Source organism: Athene cunicularia (genome assembly GCF_003259725.1).
Source record: "Athene cunicularia isolate RWA chromosome 4 unlocalized genomic scaffold, athCun1 chr4_part1, whole genome shotgun sequence".
Taxonomy (NCBI): Eukaryota; Metazoa; Chordata; class Aves; order Strigiformes; family Strigidae; genus Athene; species Athene cunicularia.
Genome location: NW_020799098.1, coordinates 27883967 through 27895235, shown reverse-complemented (window position 1 = coordinate 27895235; position 11269 = coordinate 27883967). Strand labels below are relative to the sequence as shown.

The 11269-nt window shown below is 38.7% G+C and overlaps 1 protein-coding gene across 1 annotated transcript in view; it reads left to right on the top strand.

Moving 5' to 3' along the window:
- Window positions 1–7204: 7204 nt before the first annotated feature.
- The window catches only part of CNGA1 (cyclic nucleotide gated channel alpha 1), a 10379-nt gene continuing 6314 nt past the window's right edge, over window positions 7205–11269 (top strand). The window contains exons 1-3 of the mRNA XM_026846718.1: window positions 7205–7437; window positions 10668–10792; window positions 11117–11179. Of these exons, the coding sequence (XP_026702519.1) occupies window positions 10686–10792; window positions 11117–11179 (170 nt within the window). The 5' untranslated portion in view covers window positions 7205–7437; window positions 10668–10685. The remainder of the gene's footprint in view (window positions 7438–10667; window positions 10793–11116; window positions 11180–11269) is intronic.

Sequence of the window (11269 nt, the reverse complement as noted above, 5' to 3'; positions counted from 1 at the left end):
CGCCCGTGGGCGCGTCCTGAGGGGGAAGGCCGGGAGTGACCTCCGACGGGTTTCATTTCGTATAAGTCGTTATAAGTGCCAGTGCCCACCGGGGGTCTTCAGCCACCCCACCTGAACACTGACTCCGAAGGAAGGAGCTCTCCCCTGCGGTACCTAGGCGGTATTTCTGTCTACTGGAAGTTTCTATAGATTTCATTTGCCTCCCTTTCACACCTGGGAGAAGAGGTGAGCAGTTCTCATGTGCAACAGCATGAAGTGTGTGATGGGCGGGCAGCTGCCCTTGCGGGCCGGCGGGAATGCCCTGGCCAGACTATCCCAGCTGCAGAGCACTAGGGCAGCGTCTGGTCATACTTGCCCAGAGATGACTCCCCGTGGTTGAGCAGGCTCCAGGGTGTCACAAGAAATAATTACCGTTATTACCCAATCAATAGTTTCAAGGTAGAAGTCTAAGCCCTTGTTTTTAACATGGGTAAGTGAAACACAAAATGTATGGCTTAATAAACCATTACATGCTAACCTAGCATTGCCCAGCAAACTTCCTGGGGTGGTTTGAGGAGCTTTAGCATGCACAAGAACTTCGCAAACTGGAGCCAAACTGAGCTGCAAATGTAAGACAACTCCACAGAGCTGCACAGGGACATGCTGGCTCGAGCCAAGTTATAACTATGCTTTGGAGCACAGCACCTGAATTAATCACTTTGGTTTTGAAAGTTTTAGCTCTGGTGCAGACTGGTGAAATATGGTGGCATGCCAGTAGAATAACTATTTTCCCTGCCTTGGGCATCTTTGCATTTGCAGTCCTGGGGTTAAATCAAGAGAACAGTTTCAATATCTTAGTCTCTCTTTTTTTTTTTTTTTTTTTTTTTTTTTTTTTTTCCCCCCTCTCTATTTACTGTTTAACATAACCAGCTCTCTGAATGTTGGGAGAAAAAGAGCATTGCATTCATTTTTGTTGTTTAGTTACCTATCCACTTTACCTTTACAATGTCTACATTATAAGAACTTCTGTGGAAGGTGGCCTGAGTCATGTGCAGGCTGCATTAAAAAAAGAGCTTGACTTTTCTGCCTTTGTGTTTCTAAAGCATAGGTTACTGCTACAGAAGAGCAATAATTTAAAATAGTATTTAAAACAGTTAAATTAAAATCTTAAAGCACAATCTGAAAATTTGGGAGCAAACTTCAATCTTCTTGTACGACATAGGATAAAAGTATCTATATGGACAGATACATGTCTGCAGTCTGCTCCCAACTATTTTTGTTCCGTGCCCCCTCAGATCATCAACTGCGAGTGTTCACACCCTTTTCTGTCAAAATGTGTCAATTTTTCCAGCTTCCTGCAATTTGACTAAAGCACATGAAATGTCAATCTTGCAAGAGACTCAGCTGGCAGACCTGCAGAGCAGAAGGGAGGTGGTAACAATCGCAAGGGCCAGCGGAAGCAGCGGAGAGGGTGTGAGAGCTGCCAAAGACCAACACTTCCCCTGACACAGCTGGTCAGGGCTTCCCTGTGTTGTGGCACAGCACCTAGAATAAGAATACTGAGAAACAGTGCGGTTAACACTTCTGCAGATCTGTTTCTGTACTGGCCAACTCATTTAGCAGACTATGGACATCAAAGTTTTTTTAATTACTGAATAAAATCTTCAGTATGAGATCCAGATTGGTTGACGGCTCACTGAATAAGATCCAGCTGTGTGCTCAGGTGTCCAAGAAGGCCAAGAACATCCTGGCTTGTATCAGAAACAGTGTGGCCAGCAGGAATACAGAAAGGATCATCCCCTCTGTACACACCACTGGTGAGGCCGCACCTCAAATACTGTGTTCAGTTTTGGGCCCCTCACTACAAGACAGACATTGAGGTGCTGGAGTGTGTCCAAAGGGCAACAAAGCTAGTGAAGTGTCTAAAGCACAAGTCTTATGAGGAGTGGCTGAGGGAACTGGGGTTGTTTAGCCTGGAGAAAAGGAGGCTGAGGGGAGACTCATGGCTTTATACAGTTACCTAAAAGGAGGTTGTAGTGAGGTGGATGTTGATCTCTTCTCCCAAGTGACAAGTGATAGGACAAGAGGAAACAGCCTCATATTGTGCCAGGGGAGGTTTTGATTGGATATTAGGAAAAATTTCTTCACCAACAGTGTTGTCAAGCGTTGGAGGTATTTAAAAGATGTGTAGGTGTGGTGCTTAGGGACATGGTTTAGTGGTAGTGCATGGGACTTGGCAGTGCTAGGTTTACAGCCGGACTCTAAAATCTTAAGTGGCTTTTCCAACCAAAATGATTCTATACACTTGTTTCTTGGTTGAAAATCTTTATATAAGTCATGTTTCATGTTTTTCAATCTGCACTAAACTGCAAAAACACCATGAAACTATCTTTTTTTGTGGGGGAGGAGAAAAAATAAGTCACAAAAAACCTTGTAGCTAACAATCCAAGTCAGTAGACAGATTAAAGAATGTGTAATCTATAATATAATTAGAGAGTGAGTATACTTCACGTGTGTATACTTCACGAATGATTTACAGTTCCTTGCATACTCAACTTGTTTCAAAGAACTTTGAGACAGTCCCAGGAAGAAGAAACTGCATAAAGGTAATTTATCAATATTGATATAGTGGTCTTTATTTTAGATGTTAGTGTCAAATGAGAAAGAAAATAAAGTCTTTATATACAATCTTATTGTCTGACATAAAGAGGAAGAAGATGCTAGTTCACCATTCAAAACAGCACCTATGACTGATTAAGAGCAATGCCTGGATCATCAACTAATGCAAATCAGCACAGCTCCTCTATTTCAGTGGATCTATGCCAGCTAGGCAAAGCACAGATCAGCCTTTTTGTGTATGAAGTAATAATATGCATGTACCAACACTCAGAGGAATTTTGTGACAGTTCCCATTTCTCCAAAAGAGAAATAAGGATGTTATGAAACCCTGTTATACCTTTCTGGGTTATTGCACTCATTTTTTTCCATTAAATGTATGGAAAATGCAAGAAAGAAGTTGTGTTAAAATTCTGTTATTTATGCAACGAGTGAAAGATTCACTGAAACTGACTGTTAGGCAAGCACTGACTTTAATTATTGGTTTTCAATAAAAATCAAAGCATTGAATATGTAGCCAACTTATATTTTTACATTGGAAACTTCATTTTTGTGCCTTAATAAAACCCATCTTGCCTCTGTGTTAGTCATGAATGACTTAATTAAACAAAATTTGTGTGACTTCTTGGCTTTGTCATAAATTCTTTAATTGAGGATTATTGAGGATTGTTGAGGATTATTGAGAAGTTGAGGATTTTTTTCTCATACACGTATACATTGAGTTCCTTATAAGTGTTATTATGCAATATTTAATTATACTATTGTAAATACTGAAGATGAAGACAAGAGGTTTCACTACACTGAGAAAAACGGTTCACTGTGCAGCTAGACCAGGTGCAGACATGAAGCAAGTTCTTTTTTTTTTTTTTAATTTAAGAAATCTGCCTCTGGCATTTTGAAGTCCTGTCATTGTTGCTCAGCCTCCCTGTTCTGCACTACTCTTCTCTGCCTGCAGTCATGGCTATCTGACAGAGTCCAAATGATCTCTGTTCAATACGGCAGTTACAAACAGGTTTATTTCCTGTCCTGGCATGCAGTCACACAAAAATTACTGAGCTAGATTTGAGAGTGGATCTCTGACCATGGGAACTTCACCTGCCCCAAATGCTGGTGATTTAGTGTAGACCCGAAGGAGCAAGATGTAAAGGAATTAACTTCAAGTGAGACAAAAAAATGGTGCCTCTAGATTGCAGTTCAACATGATTAGATTGCTGTACTTGCTGTGAAGGGATTAATCCTATTCATGTTGTCTTAAAAATGCCCAGATAGTGCCACCTTAATTCCTACTTTACTACAATGAATGAAAGACAAGGCTAGATCTATCAAACCTACTTTAACTGCAGTGCATTTTCTACCACTCTTATCAGTGGCAACATCATATATTGATGATTTCCTTTTAAGTAGAATTAATCTCCATTGAATCACCTTTGTATGGGTAAAGATTTTAGCATCATTATTTTGTGCAACCAACCCAGGTTTCCTATGTTATTTTAGCTTGAAATAAAATTGTGCTAAACAGAAATCGTGACTGACTGTTCAGAGCTACTGGCACTCCTGCAGGGTGACCACACTCATTCTTTATCCCATTGATATTACTGAATGAAGTTCTAGTTTTTTCCAGAGAGTTTTTTTTGTGGGCCAGTCTCTCTATTCCTTGCAGGTTCCAGGCTGGGAGGAGAAGAGATCTCTCAAGCCGCCTCAACCTGAGTGGCACAAGGACAGCCTCATTGCAGGTTCAGCTCAGGGCACACAAATAATTGCTGGGCACGGCCAGACACTGTGCTTGCTGTGCTCACAGACATTTCAGAAGTGCTAATCCCTGCTCAGAGCAGTCATGCAAAAACTAGGGTCTGGACCTGGAAGATGCTGGTAAAAGGTTCTGACATGGTCTTTCAGCACACTGTGTGGTGCTGTACTGTGTGTCTGAGAGTGCTCATGTCCACAGAAGGCTTGCAGTCTGTCCAGTACCTTCCGATTCCAGCCTCATCTGCATATGGGAATCTAACACACCAACACGGATCTTAAATTGCTTCTATTGCTTCCCTCTCCATCAAGCACCCATTTAACGCTAAAGTATAAATACAGTACCACCTACTGGTGGAGACACTGCGCTGATGGTTTTCCAGTCACCAGACCTCGTCGGGCCTGATTGTGCTTCATGACACTGAATTCCCTGTAACAGCAGTCTACATAAAAGAGTATTCAATAAACCAGAAGCACTGGAGCCTTTCAGCTACAACACTTCCAACATGACATTCGCTGCTGAAATTGCATCAGTGCTAAAAAAGACAGAACAGTACTTGCAGAAAATAAGTCTGCCAAAATTGTGGTCCCAATCTAAAACACCCATCTGGGTAGACAGCTACAACACAGTAAGCTGAAAGGCAAAGTTGTGCCATTAAAACCTGCTTATTTATGAATAAATACATATGTATAATTTATCTAGTGTTTTGGTTTGGGTGTCTGAAACTAGAGGTAGCTTTAATAGGATTGAGAAGAATTACAGATGATGACAAAGTAAGATACAAAAATAGATTAAAGTTGGCCTACTAAAACAATAATCCGTTAGTGCGGTCATTCTCCCATCAGTCAAGGTTACTTCACTGGAATACAGAATAACAGGAAAAACATCTGTGAAAAAATATTGATGCTAATCTAATGTAATTGCCAGTGAAGTAATTGTCTTTTAAAGGAGGGCAAAATTGAGACCACTGTGTCGAGCTCACCCAGAACTTGTCCTGCAAGCTTTTTTGCACGTAAGTGAGGTCCTGGCCACTGTCACACAAGGAACTGGTCTGGCCCAGTAGCACTCATTTTCCTTTGTTTGAGAGCTTCTTTGAAAAGCTCCATTGTAAAACAGATAAGAAAATATAAGTTGCTTTACAGGACTGCTTATTTTAAAAGCAAACTGACTGTTTTCCACCAGAGTAAAATGGTGTATCTTCTTTGTAGTTCATAGTGGCTTGAGAGACACAACATAGAATTGCCTGGTTTGGCTGGTCATCTAAAACTTTTGGACAAAGGTATGCACCAAATGCAAGAGTACACAATTAGTTTGATGTGACACGCAACAAGGCATATGTCCCAAACACTCTGTGCCATCACATATGCACAAAATCACTGCTCAGCATTGAACACTGAAATCTTTTGGACTGCAAACCAGGCAAAAAACCCATGAGAACAACAGAGGTAAAACTGATCCTGATTGCAGTGACCTTCTGATTCTTTTCATATCTCTTTTTATTTCAGCCCTTTGAAAACAACAGTGAAATGTATACCAAAACTTAGAAGATTATTCACTTCTTCATCCATTTGTTATGTTGGATACCTTACTATAGATTTGTATATCTGACTTTCACTGGGCATAATATTATGCATTTCCTTGTTGCCCATTACTGGTTTGCTTAAAATATTTTTTATTCTTTAAATTTCAAATGTGTATTCTCTTTCCTAGAAAATGGACTGTCTGTCTTCAGGGTTGGAAAGTCATAGCAGCAGATGTTTCTAATTTGTTTCTCTGGTCAGGAGGGTGACCTGTAATACTGAGCATCATTTTGAGTTTCTGGTTAAATCTAAAATGTGTCAATCCACTTACAAATGTCCACTCAGTCACCTGGGCTGGGCTGCAAGATTTAAGTTGGTTCATATGAATACCAGTGGCATTGCTTCCTCCTGCTCTTGGTTAAGGAAAGAAATGTGTCTTAATCCTGGGGTCCCAGGGGCTGGACTGCTTTCCAGGATTCTGCTTGTTGTAAAGCAAAGTTAAAAAGTAATGCAGTAATTTTAACTATGGATCAGTTGTGACAAAGATACAATTTCAAATTTGAACATTCATTGGTTTTGCTGCTTAAAAGATTTTCTGCACTGGATTTCATGCTCAGTAATGCCTTTTTTTTAAATTTATTTTTTTTCCCCTAAAATGGGCCATGTAAAACATCAGTCACTCAAGCTCCTGAGAATTTAATTTGCCTTATTTTCATGGAACCCCACAGTGAAATGAGAAAGCTGAGTTTGCAAATACTTCAACATCTTCTCTTTCAAAGTACACTATGATGCTCTTGGGGCTTGCTTGATTGTGTGTCCACTACAGATGAACCCGTGCACCTTTCTAATGAAGGAGGACTGCAGCTACTTTACAAACCGTTTTGCAAAGTCAGAATTCATACCAAACTTGAAGATCAGTTCAGTGTTTTAGAACTTCATTATCATAGCATTTTCCATTAAATATATATTCACAACTCATGGGCTTTTTTGAGCATCAAAATATGAATGCTAGATTAGCTAAGAACTTTCAGTAGTTTAAAATGGCATTTCCTATTATTCTGCAATATGATAAACATTAAAATAAAAAGGAAATATCCATTTATTGTGTTTTATCTATGCTAGTAAAGGCCTGTTACTACAGTAATTATTAAGAAAATGGGCAAGCACACAACGCTGAATATATAGTAATTTACAGTTTGGGGTTTGTTTTTTTTTTTTAGTTTCAGGATAGAGTATGCTCCAGCATTTGTCTCTTCTTGTGCGTGTTCATAGGGCTAGTAAGCTTCTGCTCAGGTGAGGGATAATAGTGACTGCCACTGTCACTTTCCTCTCTCTCTAAATCTCAAAATCCATCACTAGGTCAAGGAAATCCTCCTCTAATATCTATGTCCTTCCCTGGGAATAATTCACAGAACTGCACATGGGACTGGCTGGTTGAGAAATTGATCAATAAGGGATTTATGTATGAAATGTTGATTATATTTAGCTTTTCATGGTGGATCCGCTTATGTAGTAAGGAAACGTCGCTGATGTAAACGACTGAAATCACTATTAGAAGCAGCAGATTACATTCTCAAGGTAAGCATGCACACTGATGAAACTGCTTATTGCAGAACTGCTAAGGATTGTTTGCATCTTAAAGATAAGAGATTTTGCTGTAAAACACTGCAGATTTTAATGTTATTTAAGATTTTTGGATGCTTTTTGTAAAGAAAAAAAATCGATCTTTACTTACTTGAAGCATTTCCTCTCTGAAAAGAATAACTAAAGAAGTGAATATGGTGGGCTGGTAAGAAAGTGAGAAATAGGTAAAATAAAAGATCAGAAGAGATGGAAGCTGATGTTCCATTCATACAATCCTGTAAAAGGATAATACTGCCTTCATTTTCTTGCAGTCCTAAAGATTTTGATATATAGCAATTAATATAGTAAGTTTTTAGGTCATAATATTTGAAAACTCAGTTGTTTATAGTAGTAGTCACATTTAAAAATCCAGGATAGTAAGAGCAAACTATTTGTGATTATACAGTAAAAACAATATGGTAAAAATCTAAAATATAGCTAAAGCAAGCATTTATCTGTATTACCTTTCAATCTTACTACCTGAATATGGTAATGTGAAAATGAGCATTGGACTATTAAAATAAAAGCAGTGTAACAATTTGTGACAATGTATTAGTTTATGTATGACTACAGAATAGGAAACATGATAGTGGTACAATTAAGTAAAAAACATTTGAAACATTGTTTTAAAAACCTCTATAATACAATTAAAAAATACATTAAGATGAGTTCTGGATCCACTGAGTTTAACAGGACATTTTCTACTGTTCCCAGTGTTGGGGTTTTGTCACACAAATGCTGTAACAAGGTAACCACAGTCCCCTAACCAGGAGCAATTACTGTGTGTTCAACTTGCACTGGGCACATGCTGCATTAGCATTTCTGTGTCTTAGATTCAAGAATTTCAGAACTCCTCACAATTTGCTTTGACACTAATGGAATTTGAAGATATTCTTGTGCTACATATCCTGATCCACTGACAAGGGAAACAACGTGGTGCAGCAGTCACCTGAGCCTGGCATTCAGATTTAGTATTTTCAGACTATTTGTATGCCAGTTAGTGCTTCCAGTGCCTCTGTAAGATGAAATCTCCAGTCCTGCCCCAAATGGCTGCTCCTCCTTCCCAGCAAGTCCTACGCATGGCTGCCATGGCTCCTTCAGCAGAACACAAAGCACCCCTCAGGGCTTCCACTTACAATAGACACTAACAGCCAGAGGAATCTGCTGATTTGTAAAAATACACAGAAAATCCTCTTTACCTGAACAACAGGGGAATGTAGAGGATATAGATTTTTCCCTAACCTCCAAGCTACATACTTTGGATGGGTGTGGATTTTTGGACATGTCCTGTTTTGCCACACTTCTCATTATCTTGAACCTCTAGACATTTGCAAAGCAGTATGTCTGGATACAATGAAGTCAAAGATTTTTTCTTTTCCTATTGACAATAAAGAAGACTTGTAGGGTAAAGATGAACATGAAAAATAAGTCCGTATGTAGAAATGCTGGTACTGGGAGTCCTAGTGTGAACTGACTGGTTTGGAACCCACTCTGTTGGAGGAACGATTTCCCTTGAGATGAATGCATTTGTGTTTGTCTGGTGCTGAGTGTTTAGAAATGGTTGGACACAGCTTTATTTTGCACCATTATTTGTGAGCTCTGTGGACTCCGGTGTGGCTCTGTGGAGGATATAGATTAAATCAGGATGGAATTTTGTGTGTCAGCATTACCAGAGCTTTCAGGGCACCTGTAAGCAGACATAAAGCTGCTTAATTCAACCTGGCATACTTTCAATCTCCACACTTTCAAACACAATTTATCCTTGGAGTAAGTCAGTGGAAACCCTATTACAGCTTTTAGGCTCCTGGTGAATCTAACCTAATGTTTACTATTTCTTAGAAATTTAGAATCTTTTTATGCAGTATCTTAGACCTTGCTCTTAATCATTTAAAGACTGACCAGCAATGTTGGACTACATTTAGGACTATTTGTGAAAGAACATATCTTAATCTTCAATCTTTATCTTTCTGTTTTGTAGAATGTTGCATATTGCTGTATTATTTTTTGCACCATGTGTCATTCATGTCTGATGACTGCTGGAAACACGGGTTTCCTCTCCTCTTTCCTCTATAGGAATATTTTTAGTTTCATTGACTAATAAGGAGACTCGGGTAAGTCTTGCAGTAATGTGGCAGCTGTATCATCCTGCGGTGTGCTTAAGTACAGCATGGAAGTGCTTTCTTTAAAACTAATACATTCTATGGCATTTGGCTTCACTTGTCAGTGGTACAGCCACTCATTTGTCAGTTTGTGACTTACAGACATCTCTATACTCTGATTTCACATGTGCAGGGATATTGTTACTGCAGAGGATTGCATCTGTTTTATAATCCTATCTAAGTGGCCCTGTCAATGGCAGATCACATATGTAGACACAGTTCATGCCCAAAGTGTTGGCAGTCTCACTGATGCCAAGATATAACTGACAAATTTGTAATAATAGTAGTTAAAAGGGAGAGCAGAAGTTAATTACTCCAGTGATGGAAAGACTTTGCTAGAATATGCTACATTAGTTATGTACTCTACAATATTTTCCATTTTATAATATTGAGATGAACAAAACGAACATGAACAGCCACTAACATTTCTATTTAGATGTTTATATACTACATGCTATATGAGTAATAAGATTCTACTACATCAGTCTTCCTAGTTAAAGAACATACACTTTACTCTCAACAGAGCAAGGGTATCAGACATACTGAGGTATACAGACATACTGAGATTTCTTTGGACATATGACCAGTGGATGCTTCCTAGTCTGGTTTTCAGGATGCCACCTGTTCATGAATCTGTTTATCCATCTTGATACAGTAAGTTTTGAGCCTTTGGTGCAAAACCAAATGCAACAGTGTTAGATGTTTCAAACACAATTGTCTAAATATTTTCAAAGGATGTGATTAGGCTGAGGAGAAAGACCTAAATTAATGGTTATTCTAAGACAAAGATGTGTTGAACATTCTCTTCAGCAGCAGTTGCCTGGTTATTCAGCACACTGAAGCACCCACAGTGCCCCTTCTTGTCTGGTGGGAATGTCATGTGAGAGAGGGAAAATACTGTTGATGGTTTTGGGGGAAGCAAGGATATAAAGGATTCATCTTTAGAAAAAAAAAAATTGCTTTTTACTTCTGCTAGTTGTGAAATGACTTGATTCTTTTTTAATCAGTCTTCCTCAATTACCCAAGGTAGAGACAAACTTCACCATGAAGGTAGGAGTGATTGAGACCCATCACTCCCATACAATTGTTCCCAGCGTGGTAGTGCAAGACACCAGTGAGGACCCTGGACCAATGGACAAAGGGGAAAACAGGTATGTCAAATTTACTGGTTTGTACACTTGTACTAAAGAGACTATTTAGTCTGTTTAGTTTTTTTCTGTTATAAATTGTATAGGATTAACTAAACACAGATTTGCCGTCATCTAATTTTCTTCACCCTCTATTAATAAGTAAAGTTTTAAAGATTGTGATATATTTATTAATGTAAATATTTAGGAGATTAAAATCTGTGCTCTTTCAATTTCCTTGGATAACCTAGCCCATGATTAAAATAGTGAGAAACAGTCCATGACAACTTAGATTAAATGTTTTTTTGTATTTCTATCATGTAACTGTGTTGCTTTGCTGTTCCCCAGGAAATATTATCTACCCGGTGCACTTGCACGCTACAATATTAACAACAATAGTAATAAAGATGGGTAAGTATCTTTGCTATTTCATACAATGAGAGTATTGCAATATTGGTTGTTTAAGCAACAATGAAGAAGAATTTTATATATATATATATA